This window comes from Eriocheir sinensis, unplaced genomic scaffold, assembly GCF_024679095.1.
Source record: "Eriocheir sinensis breed Jianghai 21 unplaced genomic scaffold, ASM2467909v1 Scaffold420, whole genome shotgun sequence".
Lineage (NCBI taxonomy): Eukaryota > Metazoa > Arthropoda > Malacostraca > Decapoda > Varunidae > Eriocheir > Eriocheir sinensis.
The window spans coordinates 282,216-307,500 of record NW_026111744.1 but is presented as its reverse complement, the minus strand read 5'-3'; the positions used below and the strand labels follow the sequence as shown (position 1 = coordinate 307,500).

General features: G+C 46.1%; 1 protein-coding gene across 4 annotated transcripts in view; it reads left to right on the top strand.

The window, feature by feature from the left end:
* LOC126992214 (uncharacterized) overlaps positions 1-25,285 on the top strand; it is a 110,558-nt gene that overhangs the window by 58,768 nt on the left and 26,505 nt on the right. For 2 of the 4 annotated variants that reach the window (XM_050850872.1, XM_050850871.1), the window contains exons 4-19: positions 1,638-1,788; positions 2,338-2,465; positions 2,565-2,662; positions 3,137-3,305; positions 6,259-6,444; positions 7,027-7,187; positions 7,910-8,089; positions 10,036-10,306; positions 11,300-11,548; positions 12,292-12,419; positions 13,114-13,299; positions 13,775-13,922; positions 14,497-14,685; positions 15,831-15,916; positions 16,190-16,426; positions 18,163-20,655. In XM_050850872.1, coding sequence (XP_050706829.1) covers positions 1,638-1,788; positions 2,338-2,465; positions 2,565-2,662; positions 3,137-3,305; positions 6,259-6,444; positions 7,027-7,187; positions 7,910-8,089; positions 10,036-10,306; positions 11,300-11,548; positions 12,292-12,419; positions 13,114-13,299; positions 13,775-13,922; positions 14,497-14,685; positions 15,831-15,916; positions 16,190-16,426; positions 18,163-18,840 — 3,245 coding nt within the window. In that variant the 3' untranslated portion in view covers positions 18,841-20,655. Of the gene's footprint in view, positions 1-1,637; positions 1,789-2,337; positions 2,466-2,564; positions 2,663-3,136; positions 3,306-6,258; positions 6,445-7,026; positions 7,188-7,909; positions 8,090-10,035; positions 10,307-11,299; positions 11,549-12,291; positions 12,420-13,113; positions 13,300-13,774; positions 13,923-14,496; positions 14,686-15,830; positions 15,917-16,189; positions 16,427-18,162; positions 20,656-23,447; positions 23,995-25,285 lie in introns of those variants that run through there. The other 2 variants (XR_007746352.1, XM_050850873.1) reach the window with 2 other exon arrangements.

Sequence of the window (25,285 nt, the reverse complement as noted above, 5' to 3'; positions counted from 1 at the left end):
AAGAAGTGAAGGAAAGGAAGAGAGGGAAGGAAGGAAGGAAGGAAGGGAGAGAGGAGGGATGGAGAGGGGGAGTGAAGGAAAGGAATAGAGGGAAGGAAGGAAGGAAGGAAGGGAGAGGAAGGACGGAGGGAGGGAATATAAAAGGGGAGGATGGTGAATGGGAAAGAAGGGAGGGAAGGGAGGGAGAGAGGATTAAAAAAAAAAAAAAAGGAGGGAGGGAGAGAAAGAGAGAGAGAGCAAATATGTGTAACGAACCTAAACCAGATACAGAGTCAAGTTTCATGACCACACACACACACACACACACACACACACACACACACACACACACACACACATACACACACACACACACACACACACACACACACACACACACACACCAGAGATGAAGTGAATACCAGAGTTGTGAATACGAATACGAATACTTAAAATTCCAACGAATATGACAACGAGTTCGAATACAGTGGAATGGTTTTAAATCGAATACAAACACGAATACTGCTTGAAAGTATTCATGAATATTTTTTTACTGAAAATACCTTCTTGACGTAACTGGATATGGCAGTGTTGTGCAGCAGCAGCAGCGTGAGGTCATCAACGGTGACCTACGCGTGGACTACACCGTCACCGTCCACACCGGCCGGGGACACCTGAGTGACTTCACTTCACAAGGCCAGACGCCGCGCTGCCACAGACTACGAGCCCTGCTGTGCTATACACGTTCACTACATGTCCGCCCAGGAGGCGGGAGTTGTGATGATTATGGCATTTCTGATGATAAATTTTGAAGTATTCGTCAGATTATTCGCAAAACACGAATACTTTTCCCTTCTATACGAATACGAATGAGGATTCTTTGATTTATGTCAATAATTATTCGAATACAAACACGAATACACCCAAATACGATATTCCAGTGCATTCGAATACGAATACTCCATCCCTGACCTACACACACACACACACACACACACACACACACACACACACTATGTTGTTGAGGATGAAGATATAATAAACACGTTCTGGCCGTCATCAAGTGTGTGTGTGTGTATGAGAGAGTTTGTTTGGTTTCATGCGGTTATGAAACTCTCTCTCTCTCTCTCTCTCTCTCTCTCTCTCTCTCTCTCTCTCTCTCTCCCCTCATCAATCTACCAATCTATCTATCCATGTCTATCTCTATTTAATTACCTATCAATAACTGTATCTTAATCTTTCAACACTTGACGTTACTGACTCCAAGGGCAGTAATTTCTCTCCTCGACCCTCCCCCTTGACCTTTCCCCTTGACCCTGCGTGCCGTGCGTCGCGCCAGGGGTCAGGGCACGCTCAAGGGCCGGGCGGGGTCATGGTTGAGAGGGTTAGAGATCAGGGTTTGTTTGGCACGGCGAGGCATAGACAGACAGGCGCGCACACAGACAGAGAGGCACACACACACACACACACACACACACACACAGACACACACAACCACACAATATTATACGAAATCTTCAAAATTCTACTACTACTACTACTACTACTACTACTACTACTACTACTACTACTACTACTACTACTACTACTACTACTACTACTACTACTACTACTACTTAATCTCGTCATCCTCCTCCTCTCTCTCTCTCCTCCTCCAGATCTTCGCGAGGTGTTCCGCAAGTCACCACTCAGCCTGGGTGTGAATGAAGGCGAATCGTCCGTTTTCGAGTGTGACCCGCCCAAGGGACACCCAACGCCTGTGGTCACCTGGAGGCTGGACGGCAGAGACCTCATCCTGCCCAGACACAGGTACGTCCATAGGTAACTAGCGAGTAGCGGGCTTTTTTTTATTGTTTCCTTTTTTTGTGCCATTGAGCTGTCTCCTTTGTTGTAAAAAAAATGGTATTAGAGTGACCTTATCGTTTCTAGACACTGGTTATTGCTTTACCTACGTATGTTACTAAGATTGTGTAGCATTATTGTAGGTCTTATTGAGGTTCGTATTATATAGCTCTTATTGTATCTCTTGTAACTATATCTGGAATGGACTTAACTTTTTCCCCCTCATTCTGGTATTAGCCAGGAGATAAACGTACAAAATGGCAAGTCTGCCTTAATAAGAGTCCCTGGTCAGTATTTTTAGATGCCTCCTCCTCTTACACAGCAATTTCCAGAGGATCAAAAGGACAGTAATCGCGTTTCCTTGAGTGTTTTTTTACATTCATGGCCATGCTACCACCAGGGTCCTAAAGCTAACCTCTGTGAAAGTCCCTCCCCCTCACAACCACCACGAAAGCCTTGTCCAATGTGTGTGCTTAGGCGCCTGTGTTTAATAAGAATACACCGTCTCTTTCTCAGGTACAGGCAAGACGGGTCCACGCTGATGGTGTCCCACGTGGTGCCGGCCGACGAGGGGGAGTACCAGTGTGTGGTGACCAATATGGCGGGGAGGAGAGTGTCGCAAGTGGCCATGCTGACGGTGTATGGTGAGTGGTGGTAGTGGCTGTAGTAGTAGTAGTAGTAGTAGTAGTAGTAATAAAAGGATGCAGTTAATGACGATGTTTTCCTTGTGTCGTGCCCGGCAGAGGGGGCGCGAGTCGGGGGCGTCGTGAAGAGCATGGTGGGCGTGGCCGGCCACGACGTGACGCTCCCCTGTGTGCCCTCCGGGAAGCCAGACCCCCAGGTGAGCCAGACCCCCAGGTGAGTCAGATCCCCAGGTGAGCAAAAATCACATGAGCCAGACCCCCAGGTGAGCCAGACCCCCAGGTGACCTAGACTCCCAGGTGAACCAGCACTTCCAGAGGTTACCAGCAAAAGGGATGAAAGAGTGAAGATGCTGGTTAACTCTTGCATAAGGGATTTGGATGGCACAGAATGAGCCAGAACAGAAAGTCGTGTCTTCTGAAATTCCATCATTTTTTTTCGTTACGTTATGAAGTATTAGAGAGAACTGAAGCTGCTATTTCTCATCTAAGGCAGGCTATTTACTCAGTCTAAATGCATGACTCGACTTTGTATCATAAATCACTGCAGCCACTCAGGATAAAATTCGCCCGCAACATTAAAGGGCTGGGGTCATCATCCAGGCCCTTCAAAAGACCCCACCGGCGCTATGGGCAGCACATAAGGAAGACAAATATATGTTCTCCTCCTGCAGGTGATCTGGCGGCGTGCGGATGGCCTGATGCCCGTGGGTCGCGCCGCCATGGGCCGGGACTGGAGCCTGACCATCACGTCCCTGAGGGCTGCCGACCAGGGCGTGTACGTGTGCGCGGCCACCAACTCAGCGGGCACCCACGCGGCCAACACCTCCCTGCTGGTGGTTGGTGCGTGTGTGTGTGTGTGTGTGTGTGTGTAACCCTATGCCTTTCTCCCAGTTCTGCCACTGAAAAAAACACGGATACTTATAAATACACACACACACACACACACACACACACACACACACACATGAAGGGAAGGGTCTGTGAAGAAGCAGGAATGTGGTGACTCGGCATATTAAGTTAACTGGCAATAACAGTAATGACAACTGGCAGATGAGCTTCACAGGATAATAATGTCTTCACTTGAAAAAGGAAAGAGCCACGAGGGTAGATGGCCATTGTGGCGCCTGTCTACAAAGGAGGGAATACATATAAACCACTGAGCTATAGAGTGTGGCCATGGCTATAATGTGGTCACTAAACTATGCGAGAAATGGACACAGCAGCTGAAAGAGAAGCATATTTGGCCACACAGTCATATTGGGTTTAGAAGTGGAAAGTCGTGTATTACTAATCTGTTCAGTTACGTATAAACCACTGAGCTATAGAGTGTGTCCATGGCTATAATGTGGTCACTAAACTATGCGAGAAATGGACACAGCAGCTGAAAGAGAAGTATATTTAGCCACACAGTCATATTGGGTTTAGAAGTGGGAAGTCGTGTATTACTAATCTGTTCAGTTACATATAAACCACTGAGCTATAGAGTGTGGCCATGGCTATAATGTGGTCACAACTATGCGAGAAATGGACACACCAGCTGAAAGAGAAGCATATTTGGCCACACAGTCAGATTGGGTTTAGAAGTGGGAAGTCGTGTATTACTAATCTATTCAGTTACGTATAAACCACTGAGCTATAGAGTGTGGCCATGACTATAATGTGGTCACTAAACTATGCGAGAGATGGACGGAGCAGATGAGAGAGATGCATATTTGGCCACACAGTCAGATTGGGTTTAGAAGTGGGAAGTCGTGTATTATTAATCTGTTCAGTTACATATAAACCACTGAGCTATAGGGTGTGGCCATGGCTATAATGTGGTCACAACTATGCGAGAAATGGACACAGCAGCTGAAAGAGAAGCATATTTGGCCACACAGTCAGATTGGGTTCAGATCTGGCAAGTCGTGTATCACTAATCTGTTCAGTTTCTACACAAATACACACCAAACAGCTTTCTGAGAGGACAGATACACTATATTCATTTTTTTTCGCGGATGATACAAAAATTCTCAATCTGATCAGTTCGTCGAGACAAATGAGACTACAAGAGGATTTAGAAAAGATTGAAGAATGGATTGAAGAATGACCTCCCAAGTTTCATATTGAGAATTGTGTCTAAATAAATGCCCAAGATAAATGAACTTACAGAGAACTCATAATACTTACCAGACTACTGCGTCAAGTGGAAGAAACACACTACTCCAAATGTGGATAAAGAGGACCCGAGAATTATTAACGAACTAACGAGAAGCATACCCCCGGGGGCGCGTCGCTTCACTCACTTGCCTCCTCCACTTCCGACGGGCCTCCCGAGCAAACTCACTCATCAACCCTTTCTATCCCAAGTCCCTTCTGGCAGGATCGATCAACTTGCCCCATCCATGAGCTACGTGGGCGTCCCTGGTCTCCTCCACTCTCGACAGTCCCTTCGAGCAATCTCCCTCCCATTAACCCTTTCTATCCCAAGTCCCTTCTGGCAGGATCGATCAACTTGCCCCATCCATGAGCTACGTGGGCGTCCCTTGGTCTCCCCTCAAGGCTGTCTCGAGAAACAACCTCATGACTAGAATGGACGTGCAAGAACGATAGAAAATATACCAAACCAGGACGACAGAGATTATGAACAAGCACACGTGAACTCTAATAGAAACGATGAGGCAAGAATGTAATGCCTGTTGCCAAAGTATTAATCCTCAGACATCATCATCATCACTTGTAAGGGAGGAAAAACAAACCAGTGCGCCTTTCCCTGCCAAGGAAGTCATATTTCTCGCTATTACTGGAGCTGAGGAACACAATGGCTGTCAGAGGGTGAGGATAACAGTGCTGAAGGGAGAAATAAGTCTGTGTACACGCCATTAGTTTATTATAAAAGTTAAATGAACTGTAAGCAGAAGCCAGGTACCCGCAGCATCCCTCCCTGATGAACGCCCGCAGGCACTCTCCCAGGAAGTGCCATCACTGCCTCACCTTTTTTTTTTTTTTATCTCAGCCGGAGAGAAAATTGACACCTGCCACATTTTAGGCGCCTCAGCTTGCCCTGTGTAGATACTGGGCTCATTTCTTGAGCCTCTGATGTGCAGATCATCATCTCCAAACTTGATTGTCTAATGTGTGGTAATTATTGGCCCCTCAGATTTATATTTTTTCCTGGTTCATCCAGTATGCACTGAGCCTCTGCGGTGCAGTGGTTAGCATGCCTAGTTCGTAATCCATGGACCTGGATTTGAATCCCAGCCCAGGCACTCAGCATGCAACTCACCCCGCTGTTCATCCTCCCTTTTGCAATGTCCAATAAATAAGAAACTTGGGAAGGTAAACTGTGTTCCGGGAAATGGATCATTCCCACCAAAGGCTCAAAGAACCAATGCAATAGAAATGCAACAATAGAGTATTCACCCAACCTTACCTTTCAAATGGGCTTCCATTACCTTGATCTGAAGTACCTTTGGCACCATCTTGTGTTACATCTTTTTTAAATACCTTCAGTTTCTTGCCACAGGTCAATGCTTCACAGATCTGAAATTATGTCATCAGCAAACACATAATACATTTGACACAGTCAGTAAGATCATTAACACATACCACTAATAATACTGGCCCTAGAACATTGCCCTGGGATACACCACTCATGACATCTGTCGAATCAAAAACTATGTCATTCACCTGTTCTGCCTTCTTCATGCTGTCTCAATGGGTAGGTTACAGATAAAAGAACAAGAGGGCGAGGATCATTTTGCTGGAACATATAATAGCCATGCCAGGGATGCTAACACCGTCCTCCCCACAGAGCGGCCGAGGGCAGAGGGCGGCGTGCGGCCCCGCATCGCCGTCATCACACCGTCTCATGTACGTCAGATCAGCTGCCCCATCACAGCCGTGCCCACGCCCGTCATATTCTGGGCCAAGGAGAACCACGGGAGGCAGGCAGCGCAGCGGGCGGCGGGGGAGGCGGTGGTGCCAGGCCGGGAAGAAGGTAAGAAGGAGGAGGAGGAGGAGGAGAGGTTGTGTATTGGGATAGTTGTTGCCCTACCTCTGTCTCCACTTCTATAATTTTTTTTTATTATCTCAGCCTCTTTCTACTTCTCTCATTGCTTTAACTTTTCATTTTTTTCATTCTTGGGGTCTCGGGTGTTTTGGGGCTGCTGCAGTGGAAGCTTATAGTGTCTTCACTCCTCCCTTTATACCTGATTTGTCTCTTATAATAATAAATGTTTTAAAAAGGAGAAAGGGGAGACCAGATTTGCTTGTAACACTTTTTCACTGAATTTTATAACTAAACTTCTCAAACATTTTTACTAATATGTGTTTACTACAAATGGCACAAATTCAAACCTCTGCAAAGTTGTAAATTAAGTTTGTGATATTCCTGTCACAACCCACATTACAACTGGGGTACAATTCTAGCTAATGTGCAGGCGGACTGGTATCTTGCAGACTTGTTATGTTCGAATGTTCAAATAATACATGAAATCATACCTCATCAAATCATTGCATAACACATGACATTATATAGCTTAGGAAATTATACATATAACACATGAAATTATGTCTCCAGTTGGCGAGGACATTTACCGACTGGCGAGGGAGCAGCCGTGGGTGGTGGCGAGCAACTCAGCGAGCGGCGTGGAGGAGGGCGCCGCCAGGGTGGACCACGCCTACAACCTGCACGTCACCACTCGCCACGAAGGGCTGTGGGCGTGCATGGCTGCCAACGAAGTAAGGGACATATTTTTAAACATACTTGGCTCCCATCATGACTATTTCCCAAGGCCACAGAGAAGATTGACCAGGTTTTCATGGGTGATTTTTCCGTTCATGGTGCAGAAGTCATGTACAGCTATCACCAGGATCACAGAACAGTCTGTGAAAACCCCTACACGAGCCTTTTCAAACTGGTGAACTGAGATGCATATTTTTTTTTCCTGGGCGGATTGGAAAAATTTGTGCGGCATTTCCGATACCCTACACCCCTGTCCACCCAGCAGTGAATGGGTACCAGGTATTAATCGGGGGTTGTGTCCCGTCTCCTGAGATCTGTTCCCTTCTCCTATAATTCCTTTCCCTTCTGTCTCTCTCTGGCATATGACCACAGATGGTGCACCAACTAAACGAAACTTTCCAATTTTTCCCTTCTCCTATAATTCCTTCCCCTTCTGTCTCTCTCCGGCATACGACCACAGATGTTGCGCCGACTAAACCAAACTTTCCAACTTTTTTCCTTTCTGCTGTATCACCGTGTATTCTCCTATCTTCATGTATCACTGTCCATTTTCCTATCCTTGTATATCCTCATGTGTTCTCATCCTATCCATGTGTACCCTTATGTATTTTCCTTCTGTCTCTGTCCATCCTCTTGTAGTCATAAGAACATAAAGAGTCTGCCAGGGACCACCACTGTGTATCTCTGGGTACCCTCATGTGTCCTCCCCTTGGCACAGGTTGGAGGTGTGGTGATGCCCGTGCGTGTGGTGGGCGGCGGCGTGGCTCGCGGCACTGTGTCCGTGGGGATGGTTGGGGTGGATGAGGTGGAGGCACGGGCGGCACTCCTCACACCCATACTGGAGCAGGGCTTTCCTTCCTCATCCACACCCACCACGGCTGTTGTCACCTGGAGGCTGGTAGGTGCTCACACACACACACACACACACACACGTACACACAGAAGTAGATAATGAGGAGTTACTACTAAAAGAATGAATTACCACCAGGAACACAAGAGAACATAGTACAAAACTGAGGAAGGGAAGATGCTTGAGAGACATAGAGAAATATAGCTTCCTGCAAAGAAATATAGAGGTTTGGAACGGACTAAGTGAGGATGTAGTATCGGCGAAGAGTGTGCACAGCTTTAAGGAAAAGTTGGATAAATGCTGATAAGGAGATGGGACCGCACGAGCGTAAAACCCAGGCTCTGTAAAACTACAACTAGGTGAACACACACACACACACACACACACACACACACACACACACACACACACAGATACACACAGATATACACATTAAAATCCATCTGTGTAAGTTATGAATAAGAATGATTTGGCTGAACTGAACAGTGTATGAAAGTATCTGGCCTGTGAACTGTCTGTTTTACTGTAAAAATTAAAGAACAAATAGAAAAATAGCTGATGTAACACTGAAATTCACTGGAAGACATTGAAATTATCAACAGACAGCTCCTTTTCTGTCCTCATTCTTTATTTCTTGTGCCAGAGCAGCATGCAAAGAGAGCAGGGGAGGATACAGTGCTGGGAGTTTTGGAGAGATTGGAGGTAGGAAACAGTGCTCAGAATGTAAAGACTCCGATGGTTTGGACATGTGAAGAGAGCAGGGGAGGATACAGTGCTGGGAGTTTTGGAGAGATTGGAGGTAGGAAACAGTGCTCAGAAGGTAAAGACTCTGATGGTTTGGACATGCAAAGAGAGCAGGGGAGGATACAGTGCTGGGAGTTTTGGAGAGATTGGAGGTAGAAGGAAGGAGACCAGTTGGCTGACCTAGGAAAACATGGAGAAGGGGTATACAGGAAGACTTGGCATTGATGGGATTGGATGAGCATTGGGCAGGAGACAGAGAGGAGGTAGAAGGAAGGAGACCAGTTTGTAGACCTAGGAAAACATGGAGAAGGTGTATACAGGAAGACTTGGCATTGATGGGATTGGATGAGCACTGGGCAGGAGACAGAGTAGAGTGGAGGAGAGCCATAAAGTGTCCAACCGCTCAGAAAGAGTGAAAACGGATGGTAAACGAAATGATGATGATGATGATGATGATGTCCGAGCAGTGTCTATCAGGGCCTTCAGCTTCCTCCCTTGCTGTAAAAATGCTTATGGTATCTGTATTACTTTTTCTGTACCTGATTTGTCTCTTATGGTAATAGTATTGGATCCTCTTCTTTCTTCTTTCTCTCTTCCTATCTCTCTTTTCTCCTTCCTCTTCCTCCTCTTTCTTGTACTATCCCCCTTCCACCTCTTTTTCTTTCCCTTTCTCTTCCTATCCTATCCCCTCCTCCTTTTCCTTCTCTTCCTGTCCCCTCCTCCTTCTCTTTTCTTCCTGTCCTCTCCTCCTCCTCCTCCTCCTCTTCTTTCTTTCTCTTCCTTTTCCATCTACCTCTACCTGTTTGCTCCTTTCCTTTCTCTTCCCATCCTATCTCCTCCTCCTTTTCCTTCTCTTCCTGTCCCCTCCTCCTTCTCTTTTCTTCCTGTCCTCTCCTCCTCCTCCTCCTCCTCTCTCTTCCTTTTCTGTCTACCTCTTCCTGTTTGCTCCTTTCCTTTCTCTTCCTATCCTATCTCCTCCTCCTTTTCCTTCTCTTCCTGTCCCCTCCTCCTTCTCTTTTCTTCCTGTCCTCTCCTCCTCCTCCTCCTCCTCTCTCTTCCTTTTCTATCTACCTCTTCCTGTTTGCTCCTTTCCTTTCTCTTCCTATCCTCTCCTCCTCCTTCTTCCCTTTCTCTTCCTATCTCCTCTTCCTCCCCCTCCTCCTCCTTCTCTTATCTTCCTGTCCCTTGCTCCTCCTCCTCCTCCTCCTTCATCCCTTCCTTCTTTTAATTCAACGATCACCTCCACACAGACACATCGGCCCAAGCACATAGAGGGCATCTACATCCTTGGGTGTGAGCGAGGCAGTGGTTTCGTCCCCCCACGCGTACAGCAGCAGCTCCAGACCCACGACATCTCCCTCCTGCACCACCCACGCCCACACAACCACCACCACCCACCCACGGACCCCACCGCCTCCACCACCTCCACCTCCACGTCCACCACTCATCACCACCTGCAGGACAATGTGGATAGTGTGCCAGATGTCCGTTTTGAAGACACAGTGGAACATATTCTATTAGGTAAGGAGGAGAAGGAGGAGGAGGAGGAGGAGGAAGAGGAGGAGATAGGAAGAGAAAGACGGAGAAAAAGAAGAGGGATAGGATGGGAAGAGGAGAAGGAGAAGGAGGGGATAGAAAGAGAAGGAGAAGGAGGAGGAGGAAGAATGTATAGAAGGAGAAAGAAGAAAGAGAAAGGGGATAGGAAGAAGAAGAGAGAGGAGGAGGAGGAGGAAATAGGAAGAAAAGAAGAAAGAGGAGGAGGAGGAAGAGGAAGAGAAGGAGAAAGACGAGGGGATAGGAACAGAAAGAGGAGGAGGGTGATTTAAGAGCAAGCCAGTCATTCAAACAAACTCTATCCTTAGCATTACCCCAAAAACAAAGCTGTGTGCTGGCCATCCACTACTTAACCTGGTAGCTGCGGGGACCACGTTTCTTAAAGGCCCCTGTAAGCGAGAAAAATGAGAAAAATCACCACTCTCACAAACCATTTCATAATATATATCAACGCATTTGTGATCAGTTTATGCATCATCTATTTTTGGGGGGTTTATATCATGGCACAAGTTTGGCCCATCGCTGCTACACGGTAAAGCCACAAATTTGGCCTGTCACTGCTACACGGTAAAGCCACAAATTTGGCCCGTCACTGCTACACGGTAAAGCCACAAATTTGGCCCGTCACTGCTACACGGTAAAGCCACAAATTTGGCCCGTCACTGCTACACGGTAAAGCCACAAATTTGGCCCGTCGCTGCTACACGGTAAAGCCACAAATTTGGTCCGTTGATGCTACACGGTAAAGCCACAAATTTGGTCCGTTGCTGCTACCGGGTTAAAGGCTCCTGTAAGTAAGATAAATGAGAAAAATCATAACTCACACAAACCATTTCATAATATATATCAACGCATTTGTGATCAGTTTATGCATCATCTATTTTTGGGGGGTTTATATCATGGCACAAATTTGGCCTGTCACTGGTACTGGGTTAAATAAATACTCCATTCCCATTGCAGAGACTCAGCCCAGAGGGAGCGTCAGGCCCAACACCACCACAGGGACAGAGGAAGGGGAGGACAATGTACCAACGCCCCCTCGCTGCTCCACCTTAAGGCTCATGGGTCACACTCTGAGCCCAGCCAAGATGTCGTACCAGGTTAACGGCCTCCACCCCTATACCTCCTACTGGTTCCTCCTGCTGCCTCACTACAAGGGTGTGCTAGGCGTGCCCTCCAACCTGCAGTCCTTCACCACGCCGCAGGATGGTGAGTGAAGCAACGTGCCCTGATAGCTTGCCTAGGGAAGGGGGGCCATCATGTCTCTCACTCTGGGCTTCATGTCTCTCACTCTGGGCTTCATGTCTCTCACTCTGGGGTTCATGTCTCCCACTCTGGCCTTCATGTCTCTCACTCTGGCCTTCATGTCTCCCACTCTGGTCTTCATGTCTCCCACTCTGGGCTTCATGTCTCTCACTCTGGCCTTCATGTCTCTCACTCTGGCCTTCATGTCTCTCACTCTGGCCTTCATGTCTCTCACTCTGGCCTTCATGTCTCTCACTCTGGGCTTCATGTCTCTCACTCTGGCCTTCATGTCTCTCACTCTGGCCTTCATGTCACCTGGCAATGTAACTTTCCCTCAGACTTTTGTAATATACGCTCACTTTTCGTGCTTTCATTGTTTATTGGGGTATATGAACATGCTAATACATATTTATATTCCTCTTCCTCCTTTTTATCCTCCTCCTCCTCCTCCTCCTCCTCCTCCTCCTCCTCATTCTGTTTTATTACTTTTCATTACCACCATAGTTATTCTCATATTTAACCAGTCAGCTAGCACACAACTTAACAAGGAAAAAATGGCATCTCTACAGACAAGTGCATTTCCACCTTGATAAAAGTATACTGGAGAATTATTATAGCCAATCCCTTTCCCTTATCCACCCCCTCTTGCATTAGAAACCTGGATGACATAAAGATGGGCTTGATAAAGGTCATTCATCATGTTTCAGTGCCTGCAGAGTGGCCGGTCCTCTCCCGGTGGTGGGCGGCGCGCGTGGGTCCAGCCACCTACGCCCTCACCCTGCACTGGCGCCCCCTCCCCCCACACCTGGCAAGGGGCATCATAGTAAGGTACCAGGTGAGTAGGGTGACAGGTAACCACTGGAGCTAATTTGTTTGGTCTAGAGTCTCCCAGTGTTTTTGTTAGAGGAATTCAATTATGTGTACTTGAAGAGCTATGGAGGTAGAGAGGAGGAGGAAGAGGGGATAGGAACAGAGAGAGAGAGAGGAGGAGGAAGATGGGATAGGAAAAGAAGGAGAAGAAAGGAATAGGAAGAGGATGAGGGAAGAGAAAGAGAAAGAGGAAGAGGAGGGAGATGAGCTTGAAAACTGAAGAAGACCTGGAGAGGAAGACATGAGAAGGATGAACACTAAGCCATCCACTGCGACTGGCACGGATTTGGCTTTCACTGGTAGCCTGGTAACATACACTCCCAGGTCTTTCTCTGCCTCTGTGGTGGATAGTGGAGTGTTTCCCATGTGGTATTGGTGTGCTGGATATCCCTTCACCGGTAGCCTGGTAACATACACTCCCAGGTCTTTCTCTGCCTCTGTGGTGGATAGTGGAGTGTTTCCCATGTGGTATTGGTGTGCTGGATATCCCTTCACTGGTAGCCTGGTAACAAACACTCCCAGGTCTTTCTCTGTAATGTGTTGCAATATGGCTGCTCAGTGGCTTACAAACTGCCCTGTATAGCATAGCATAGACTGGACGGCCATGTACAAACTCCCTATGACTCTGTGACCTCATGTTACGTTCCCCTTCGCCTCAGGTTGCCGTGAGGGAGAGAGACACCGGCGTGACCCACAACGTCAGTGTGATGGGCGACCTGACCACCCTCACGCTGCCCAATGTGACCTCCTCTCGGGTGGATGTGGTTTTGGCGGCCTCCACCGTTAAGGGCGCCGGCTCCCCCTCGCCCCCCACCAGCCTCAACCTGCTCATGACACACCTTACGGTTAGAGAGAGAGAGAGAGAGAGTGAAAGGATTAAAGAGAGTGAAAGAGAGAGAGAGAGAGATTAAAAAGACATATCACTGGTTCTCAGGAGCTGTAGCATTAGTAGAAGTTTTCGGAAGCCTTTTTCTGTTTTATTCTGCAGTACTTTTGTGTAAGGACGCTCGTAATTAACATCCATATAACTGCAAGTATCATGAGCTCATTAGGTGCCCCGCTGCCAACTCACTAAGGGCCATATTTTTAAACCTCTCAAGGCCCAAGAACACAACTTTGACAACGCTTTCACGGGTAGTTTGGGCATTTCCAGGGGTAGTTCTTTGACCCTGGTGGTAGCGTGACAAAGCTTCCGTAACATGAACGTGGAAATATCATTAATTACAACGCTATTAATATCCTTTTCGGTCTTTGGAACTAGCTGATGTGAGAGGCGGGAGCGTCTGAATATACCGACCTAAGTACCCTTGTGGTTTTCAGGAGCCTGGTGTGGGGCTGGGTGTGGTGCGGTCGGCGTGGTTCCTGGTGCTGGCGGGCGGGGCGGTGACGGTGCTGGTGGTGCTGGTGGGCTGCACGCTGGCCGCCCGCTGGTGTGCTCACAGCCTCGCACACTCATCCCTTCCACCGGGTGAGTCTCCCTTTCAGTCGCTCTCTTGTGCAATTAGGTGAGTGAGTGAGCACCTTTTCCTTCAAGCAAGGTTGGAAAAACAAGAAAATAAAATGAATCTTCAATAAAATCAGATTCATTTGATTATAAACGATTTTTCATGTGTATATTTATTATTATTATTATTATTATTATTATTATTATTATTATTATTATTACTTTTTTGGTACAGACATGATTTTGAAGTCAGTAACATGTTTGCTGTGAAAATGTGTTACTCAGGTTCTGTTCCACCACTTGCTTTCTCCTTTTTGTCGCTCATAACTTTATCTCCTCATTTTTTCCTGTCATCCAAATTCTTATTTCCACCTTTGATTTCCATGTCCTGGCCCTCCCATACACACATCCTTCCCTGCAATATAATGAAGGAAAAATTGGACAAATATTGGGAGACAGTACTGACCAAGCTTGAGCTCAGGCCCTGTGCACTACAAATAGGTAAATACAATCTGCCCCCTCGCCTGGCCACTACCATGCACAGGTCTGGAGGGGGCAGGGAGGGGAACAGATGAAGTAACAAAACTCATTCCTCCAGACATGGGTCACAGCAAAGTGGGCAGCCCTTGGGTGGATGTGGGAGGCCTGTGGACGCCCGTGCCCACCCATGACCTCAACTCCGACAAGTCAGAGCGGAAGCTGCTGGCCAATGGGTCCTCCTCGGCGGACTATGTGGAGGTGGAGTCCAAGCCACACCGTGAGGATGACCTGCCCAAGAACAGACTAGGTGAGGTGCCATTGATGCTGCTCTTAGGGACTTTGCTGGGTCAGGACTGTATTGTGTAGCATGATTACAGCCGCCCAGTGTTAGGATTACAGCCGCCCAGTGTTAGGATTACAGCCGCCCAGTGTTAGGATTACAGCCGCCCAGTGTTAGGATTACAGCCGCCCAGTGTTAGGATTACAGCCGCCCAGTGTTAGGACTACAGCCGCCCAGTGTTAGGATTACAGCCGCCCAGTGTTAGGATTACAGCCGCCCAGTGTTAGGAGTACAGCCAGTGTTGGGATTACAGGCGCCCTGTGTTAGGAGTACAGCCGCCCAGTGTTAGGATTACAGCCGCCCAGTGTTAGGACTACAGCCGCCCAGTGTTAGGATTACAGCCGCCCAGTGTTAGGACTACAGCCGCCCAGTGTTAGGATTACAGCCGCCCAGTGTTAGGATTACAGCCGCCCAGTGTTAGGACTACAGCCGCCCAGTGTTAGGATTACAGCCGCCCAGTGTTAGGATTACAGCCGCCCAGTGTTAGGATTACAGCCGCCCAGTGTTAGGATTACAGCCGCCCAGTGTTAGGACTACAGCCGCCCAGTGTTAACCCTTTGATGGTATCGGAACTATATATAGATGGTCCAAAATTCAGCCAATCAGTTTTGTACGGCAGAAATTAACAACACTTTCAGATTGCAGGAGAATCTATATACAGACGATAGTTAAAACATCCATTATGCAGCGTAACTCTATTTATGCTACGGTCCTAAGGTCGGCATTGACTATATAGAGACCATTCATTTTGAGGGAGCTGCTCTTCAAATGCCGCTGCCATCTGAGAGTTAGTTGTAGTCTTACGAGACCCTAAGCAGGAGTATATTTTGGGGCATTGTGATACCTAACCTAACCTAACCTAACCTCCTGTATTGACAAGGTTATTAGAATTACTTGAAATGTGAAGTAGCAATGGATTACCTTAGTCTATGGCATATGACCAACTTCTATCCCAAAATAAGTCTGAAAGTCTCCCTGCATCCTCTATGTTGCCTGGAAGTCGTGGTTTGGGTTTACATCACCTCAACAAAATAAATTCCCTTGACTCCTGAGCCGACAGAATCCAATCCATCGTGTCTGTCTCGCTTCACCTTGAGCTTCCTTCCTTACAGAGGTGTGGCCGGGTGGACTCCTCGCCCCCTCCCCCTCCCCATCCCGGGCCTCCACGTCATCACACAAGCCAAAGCAACTCAAACAGGTCGGGTCACTCACCACTTAAAGTTATTCAGGAAAAGAAAATGCACTTAAAAATAAATAGAAAGAACTGTAGCAGATTTAGTGGTCATAAAGATGTCAGAATTTCCACCTCTACATAAAGTACTTAAAAAACATTGCCAATTTTAACCATGGGCAAAATTACTATACTTGCAAGAGTTGTCAGTTTTCCCCTCTCCTCCAGTCTTATCTCCTCCCCTCCCCTCTTTCCCTTCCAAGACCCTCCTTGCCTCATCTCTCCTCCATGTCTCTCCAGGGTGAGCTGGTGTCATCGCGAGCCTCCCGGGCCGAGCACAGCCACGGCTCGCTGCTCCGCCAGACCTCAGACTCACACCACAGCCGGGACTCTGACACAGGCACATGGTACACCAGCGAGTACTGCGGCTGCTGTCGAGGCGATTCTAAGCTCGGGCTGCACCACAAGTCTCTCTGCACCTCCTCCACCCCCTCACGCTGCTCCACCATCCTCCACGTCAACCTCAACCCACCCTCGGTAAGTAGCAGTTAGTGTGTGGGTTAGGAGTCCAGTTGTCATAGGGTCCAGTTTCACAGTTCGCCATGATGGGTTTGCAAGCCTCCAGACCAAAGAATGAAAATTCCTTGTGTAGTGTTTTGTGTTCATGTTTAACCCGTACGCTGCGATTGGCACAGATTTGGCTTTCATTGGTAACCTGGTAACATACACTCCCTGGTCTTTCTCTGCCTCTGTGGTGGATAGTGGAGTGTTTCCCATGTGGTATTGGTGTGCTGGATATGCCCTCCCAAGGCGCATGGAATTGTAGCAGCCACTTTTCGCTCCACTCCTGTAGCTTGGTGAGGTCTTCTTGTAGGAAATCCTCAGTCCGGGGGTTGAGTTAAGAATTTTGAGGAAGCCTTATGGGAAATTCTTGTGTCTTGGGTGTTGTGTGGAAAAAGATTATGGAAGAGTTTGGTTTGGGCGATTACAAAGCCACCGTGTCGGACTGTGATGCTGGGTCATGGTAGTTGTAGATGGTAATGAATAACAGTTTGTGGTTTTGATAATATATAACTTGGGTTCCTTTTTATTGAGGTTATATTTGAATGGTGTGTAGAGGATTTGATAACCTTAACATAGTCTTCCCTTCCCTTTCCTTTCCCTTTTCCTTTCCTTTCCCTTCTCTTTTCTTCCCTTCCCTTCTCTTTCCTTCCCTTCCCTTCCCTTCCCTTTCCTTCCCCTCCCCTTCTCCCTCTCTTCTCTTTCCCTTCTCTCTCCTTCCCTTCTCTCTCCTTCCCTTCTCTTTCCTTCCCTTCTCTTTCCTTCCCTTCTCATTTCCTTCCCTTCTCTCTTCTCCCTCTCTTCTCTTTCCTTCCTTCCCTCTTCCTTCCCTTTCCTTCCCTTCTCTTTCCTTCCTTCCTTCCTTCCTTCCCTCCCCTTCTCCCTCTCTTCTCTTTCCCCTCCCCTTCTCCCTCTCTTCTCTTTCCCTTTTCTTTCCCTTCTCTTTCCTTCCCTTTCCCTTCCCTTCCCTTCTCTTTCCTTTCCCTCCCCTTCTCCCTCTCTTCTCTTTCCCTTCTCTCTCCTTCCCTTCTCTTTCCTTCCCTTTCCTTTCCCTTCCCTTTTCTTCCCCTCCCCTTCTCCCTCTCTTCTCTTTCCCCTCTCTCTCCTTCCCTTCTCTTTCCTTCCCTTCTCTTTCCTTTCCCTTCCCTTCCCTTCCCTTTCCTTTCCCTTTTCTTCCCTTCCCTTTCTCCCTCTCTTCTCTTTCCCTTCTCTCTCCTTCCCTTCTCTTTCCTTCCCTTTCCCTTCCCTTCCCCTCCCCTTCTCCTTCTCTTCTCTTTCCTTTCTCTCTCCTTCCCTTCTCTTTCCTTCCCTTCCCTTCCCTTCCCTTCCTTTCCCTTCCCTTTTCCCTCTCTTCTCTTCCCCTTCCTTCTCTTTCCCTCCTCTCTCCTTCCCTTCCCTTCCTTTCTCTTTCCCTCCCATCTCCTTCCCTCCCTTCTTCCCTCCTTTTTTTTCCCCTCCTCTTTCCTTCCCTCTCCTCTCTTTCCCTCCTCTCCTTCTCTTCCCTTCCCTTCTCTTTCCCTCCCCACTTTCTCCTTCCTCTCCTCTCTTACCATCCCGTTCCCTCTTCCCTCTCCTCCCTTTCCTTCCTTCCTACTTCCTTCCCTCACCACTATGCTTAAGAAAACTTACTCTCTGGTAGCCTCTTTTTATCATATTTACCTGTGTGTGTGTGTGTGTGTGTGTGTGTGTGTGTGTGTGTGTACCCCGACCAGGAGTGCGGCTACACATCAGTGGGCACAGACACCTACGAGGCTGTCACCACGTACGAGGAGGCGGCGGACCTGCACGAGGAGACGCACCGAGGGAAGGGAGCGACATCTGCACGCCAGACGAGACTCAACACAGAATCAACGACGGATCTCTCCATGGACTGTTACAACTACTCGGACGAGGACTGCGACGCCACCCACTCCTGCAGCGACACCGAGGCCTCGTTCTTCATCCCCCACAACGATATTCGGGAACGGGAGCTGGAGAGAAGACGTCCCTCCATGGGTGACGTCGGACTGCACCAGGACTTCCAGAAGGCTCTCGACAAGGAAGCCAAGTCCAAGGAGCGTGAGTTTCGGATAGCACACCTTTCCACGTCCTTCATGGGTGACGCTCGGCTGGAACAGGAGCTCCAGAAAGATGGAAACAAGGAATCGAACCCCAAAGACAAAAAAATCCCCAGTAGTTTGCAAAGCCGAGACTCTTCCACAAACTCCGTCAACTCATCCAGCAAGCCACAGTCGGCCAAGAGCTCCAAGAGGGTTAGCTCGCGCTCGTCCATGTCACAGGACTCTCTGGAGGAGCAGTTTGAACAGACTCTCAGGATGATCTCTCAGGCGGAATTCTACAACCTTGACTCAGAGAACCTCGACAGCCTCCCCACGTCTGCCTTTGACTAGGATGTGAATAGTGGGTTAGTGAGTGACCTCGGCAGGAACAGTGGACCTCATGTGCTTCTTAAACAGTGCCAACCGGAAGGCCAGTGTCCAGGTAGCTTGGAAAATGGAAAGTCACGTGACATGTGGTACAGTGAACCTTTTTGGCAACTCCAGAGTGATGATTAGTTCACTCAAAGGATAAATTTACGCTCTCAGAAAAGTATTGGCTGTGCAAAAGTCATCCCACTAAGCTTGGCCTTTAAGAGTTGACTTAAAGATGGGTGTGTGCTGTGGTGGATGGTGTGTTCCACCAGGCATTACAAGGTCATCATGGTGGAAGGAGACGAGTGGAGACGGAAACATAGACTCCCGTGTAAGAGTTTTATGGACAGAAGGATGACTGCATGATTCCCAAGAACACAACACACCATTACAAGCTTTCCCTCCCTCACATGACATAACTTGGCATTAATGCAGACAACACCACCACTTGTACGGGTCAATGGCTACATCCAACACTTGTTTTCTATCAGTAACAGAGTGGCGCAATAAGCTGAGAAAAAAGCCATTCATAGTGAGCATGTGGAGTTCATTGAAGGTGAAACACAGTTTAGTGGCTTCCGTCAGTTCTTGAGTTAGTGATAACTTGACATATTTTAGTAAGGGACAGCTTGAAATATTCCCTTCACCATTGTCTTTGCATCATATCATAGTGACACAAGTGGAGAGATAAGTGAAGAAATCAACGTTTCCATGTAATATACTGTGAACGTTTCATACAATGCCATGAAGACTCTCCTGTGACTGAAATGTGCCAGTACTGTGAAGGGAAGAAACACATCCATGTAATGATCTTTCATCATGCAACACCAGTGCATGACACACCGTGACAACGTATGGAGTATGTGTGCATATCACGTACGGGGTCCACACACACCACCCTTTGGACAGAGTAGAGTCAGTCTTTTTGTCTCATCAGCTCCCCTCTTCTTACCAATAGTCTTCTACCTCTCAAACTCTCCAGCAAACAACTCTGAACTTGCTAACTGCTTGTCTCTGCCCCTCCCACGGCCACAATGCGCATAACATTCTACTTTAGCTCGCAGCCCTTCTATCCAAAACCCCTACACAGGAGTTACCCAGCATCTTTATTCCTTCATCCCTTCCACTGGCTAACTGGAGTAGCCTTCCTTCACATGTATTTCCTCCTTCCTGTGACTTGAACTCTGAAGAGGGGAGCATCGAGACACCTCACTAACTGAATCTGTTTACTCTTACATCTTGCAGGAGCAGCGCTGAGCAGGCTTTTTCATGACCTTGAACTGTGTCTGTTACTGTAGGAAAGAAAAATATCAGTGACATCCAGGGAGGTGTTTAACCCAGTAGCTGCAGGGATCACGTTTCTTAAAGGCCGCTCTAAGCGAGAAAAATGAGAAAAAATCATCACTCACGCAAACCCTTTCATAATATATATCAAAGCATTTGTGATCAGTTTATGCATCATCTATTTTTGGGGGTTTATATCATGGCAAAAATTTGTCCTGTCGCTGCTACACAGTAAAGCCACAAATTTGGCCCGTCGCTGCTGCCGGGTTAAGCAAGGCATGTTGTGTGTGTGTGTGTGTGTGTGTGATATGTAAACACACACACTTGGTGCCTCCCATATGAAGCCAGCAGCAGCCTGGTTTGAGCTGTCTTGAGGCCCTGGAAGGCTGTACTACCACTCCTGTTACTCACTCACGATCTCGTCTTGTACTCTCACTCTAGAATGCTCAATGTATCTTCATATCAGAACCATGTACAACGTCCGAGAATACGTATTTTACAGCTGCAGAATTGACTCTTTCATTCCCAATCCTGTCTAGGGGGTCTCACGGAATTGACTGCACTTTCCGCCACCTCTTCAGATTCTTTACAGGAGCAGCGAGTAGCAGGCTTTTTTTTTTTATTGTTTCCTTTTTTTTGTGCCCTTGTGCTGTCTCCTTTGCTGTAAAAAAAAAAAATGGGGCCTTGATGGTTATATGCTATGCTCTCTCTCTCTCTCTCTCTCTCGCTCTTTCTTTCTCTCTCTCTCTCTTTTACTCTTGTTCACTCTCGGCAGAATAACCTCAAACTTACATTCTAGTATTTCCCTGGATGGCTTTCTCTGTATTTGAGGTGAGTCCTAATTTGCATTTTCAGTTTATTTGTGAATAGAAATTGTAGATGATTCTAACCTGTTTGGTACTGACTTGCTGTATCGTACTGTGTTGTATGGCTGTATTGCACTAACTTGCCACATCTTTCAACATACAGGACATATCAGGACACCTCTCCTCCCGAAATTGACCTCTCTTTTTGGACACTCCTCTGATCTCTATTCAGGGGCAGTGAGTAGTGGGCTTTTTTTTATATTTTTCTTTACGCCCTTGAACTGTCTCCTTAGCTCTAAAAACAAAACAAAAACAAAAAACGTCATTGGTGCATTATTTAGAGGCATGATTGTTGAACGCATTATACTAAACTGTGTCCTTTTTGCGCTTATGTTTTGATATTCAGCTGTCACCAGATATTGCATGCACATTCACACACTAAATATTGTTTCTATTACTGCTACTACTACTGTTACTACTGCTACTACTACTACTACTACTACTATTGTTATGAGTTGGCAGATATGGTTGGTATATAAGTGAGCTGTGTATTTACCTAGTTGTAGTTTTACAGGGCCTGGGCTTACGCTCGTGTGGTCCCGTCTCCATATCTGTATTTGTCCAACTTTTCCTTAAAACTTTGCACACTCTTCGCTGATACTACATCCTCACTTAGTCTGTCACAAACCTCTATATTTCTTTGCAGGAAGCTATATTTCTTTATGTCTCTCAAGCATCTTCCTTTCCTCAATTTTTTACTGTGTCCTCTTGTGTTATGGTGTTTATTCCTTCTTTTAGTGTGTGTGTGTGTGTGTGTGTGTGTGTGTGTGTGTGTGTTTGATATATTCAGGGTTCTAACATTCAGGGTTCAGAAGCCTTATAAAACTACCACTTCAACCATAAAACCATTCATGAAAATCCCCCTCAACTTGTTTCATGATAGCTTTGTTTAACCCATCCGCTGCAATTGGAACAAATTTGGCTTCCACTGGTAGCCTGGTACCATACACTCCCAGGTCTTTCTCTGCCTCTGTGGTGGATAGTGGAGTGTTTCCGATGTGGTATTGGTGTGCTGGATTTCCCCTCCCAAGGTGCAGGACTTTACATTTCTCTTCATTGAATTGTAGCAACCACTTTTTGTTCCATTCCTGTAGCTTGGTGAGGTCTTCTTGTAGGAAATCCACAGTCAGGGGGTTAATAGATATGCTGAGGGGCCACAGTGCTTGAGGTTATGAGCCACAGTTGTAAATGACACTTACCTCAATGCTGCTGTGAGAGGAAGGACAGTTAAGCAGTGGATGAAATAAAACAAAAAACTAATGTTGCTTTCCACATATGTTTTAATAATATATTTGGGGAGAGACTACCGAGTGTATCTTACCTAAACACACACACACACTTTCACACTCTTACACACACACACACACACAAATAGGTAAATACACACACACACACACACACACACACACAGCTATACTAAGCACTTCTAAGTTGTCCTATCCTATTAGCTACATACATATAGTTCACCTTTTAACTAAGCTTCGTCACACACCACATGCCAAGGACAATATATATAATGATCACGTAACACAAACATCGCTATAGTAAGGTCCTGTTCACACTGTCCTGACTCTGGGCCATGATAACCCTGCGACTCTCAGGCCCCCTTCAAACTGTGTCAACTCAGCATCCAGCGATCATTTCTAGACCTTTTTCCGACCATGTGCAACCCTTTCCACATCAACATTTCACGCCCAAGACCTCGTGTACCTTGAGTCGCTAGGTTGTCGTGGCCCAAAGCCAGCACAGTGTGAACGGGGCCTGAGGAAACTGAACTACACACTGAGACACTACAGACAGAGAGGAAAAATATAATGCTAAAGAAGAGAGAGAGAGAGAGAGAGAGAGAGAGAGAGAGAGAGAATACACATTATATATAGTAATTTTTTGGGTGCTGATATATAAGAATAAATATGATCCGAGTCTACGTCACACACACACACACACACACACACACACACACACACACACACACACACAATCACACGGTAGTTCCCCCTACAGGCACTTTAGTCATGGATGCATTATCACAGAACAATACATTATCAGGTTACTCAAGGCATTCAAGTTGTATTTTGGGAGTAGTAGTAGTAGTAGTAGTAGTAGTAATAGTAGTAGTAGTAGCAGTAGTAGTAGTAGTAGTAGTAGTAGTAGTAGTAGTAGTAGTAGTAGTAGTAGTAGAAGTCACTCTTTATATGTGTACAAAAGTATATCTATTGTACTAATATTTTTAATACCCACAAATTCTACTGTTATGTCTTATTTATATATTCACTGCATTAATATCGCAAAGTCACAGTGTGAGTATGCTCCTTACGCGCATGGTATCTCTCTCGGCTAGATAGACTCTCCATTATTATTATTGTTATTTTTATCATTATCATTACTGTGTACTTGTGATATATGTACACCAACTGACCTTTACTATCTCCACAGGCTTGAAAAGAGACAATATGCACACAGACTTTACCCTTATCTCTGTCTGTGTGTCTGTACTTGTCTGCCCGACCTCACATTGCACCCTCTCACACCTCCTATCAAGTCTGGGCCGAGGACTGAGTGACCATGCCTGCCGCCAAGTGTGTCCCAAGGGCTGGGTGAGTGTTGCGAGTGTTTCTACGTTCACTGACAACTTTCCCACTAACCCGGTAGCAGCGAAGGGGTAAAATTTGTGGCTATACTGTGTAGCAGCGACGGGCCAAATTTGTGCTGTGTTATAAACCCCCCAAAATAGATGATGCATAAACTGATCACAAATGCTTTGACATATATTATGAAATGGTTTATGTAAGAGATGATTTTTTTTCTCATTTTTCTCGCTTAGAGGAACCATTAAGAAACATAATCCTTGCTGCTACAGGGCTAAATACCTTCACCTATCAGGCTGTCACACACAAACAATAGGACACCGTTTCAACCCCTAAAGTGTCAGGTCTGTAATTGAATTGTCACCATCATAAACAAACTAAGTCGTTTCCGATCATAGGTGTGTACGGGTAACATTGTATGCCATCTGAGTAATATGACATTGAAAAAGTCTTTAAGTATTACATGAAAATTGTCATAAAAACATCTGTGGTAATTTATGTATCCAAGGTTTCTCTGTTTCTCTGCCGTTTCCGATCATAGGTGTGTGTACGGGTAACATTGTATGCCATCTGAGTAATATTACATTGAAAAAGTCTTTAAATATTGCATGAAAATCGTCAAAAAACATTGCAGTAATTTACATATCCAAGGTTTCTCTGTTTCTCTGCCGTTTCCGATCATAGGTGTGTGTACGGGTAACATTGTATGCCATCTGAGTTACATTACATTGAAAAGTCTTTAAATATTGCATGAAAATCGTCAAAAAACATCTGCGGTAATTTTACGTATCCAAGGTTTCTCTGTTTCTCTGCCGTTTCCGATCATAGGTGTGTGTATGGGTAACATTGTATGCCATCTGAGTAATATTACATTGAAAAAGTCTTTAAATATTGCATGAAAATCATTGAAAAACATCTGTGGTAATTTACGTATCCAAGGTTTCTCTGTTTATCTGCCGTTTCCGATCATAGGTGTGCATACAGGTAACATTGTATGTCATCTGAGTAATATTACATTGAAAAAGTCTTTAAATATTACATGAAAATTGTCAAAAAACATCTGTGGTAATTTATGTATCCAAGGTTTCTCTGTTTCTCTGCCGTTTCCAATCATATGTGTGTGTACAGGTAACATTGTATGCCATCTGAGTAATATTACATTGAAAAAGTCTTTAAGTATTACATGAAAATCATTGAAAAACATTGCAGTAATTTACATATCCTAGGTTTCTCTGTTTCTCTGCTGTTTCCGATCATATGTGTGTGTACAGGTAACATTGTATGCCATCTGAGTAATATTACATTGAAAAAGTCTTTAAATATTACATGAAAATCGTTGAAAAACATCTGTGGTAATTTACGTATCCAAGGTTTCTCTGTTTCTCTGCCGTTTCCGATCATATGTGTGCGTACAGGTAACATTGTATGCCATCTGAGTAATATTACATTGAAAAAGTCTTTAAGTATTACATGAAAATTGTCAAAAAACATCTGCGGTAATTTATGTATCCAAGGTTTCTCTGTTTCTCTGCCGTTTCCGATCATAGGTGTGTGTACGGGTAACATTGTATGCCATCTGAGTAATATTACATTGAAAAAGTCTTTAAATATTACATGAAAATCATTGAAAAACATCTGTTGTAATTTACATATCCAAGGTTTCTCTGTTTCTCTGCCGTTTCCGAT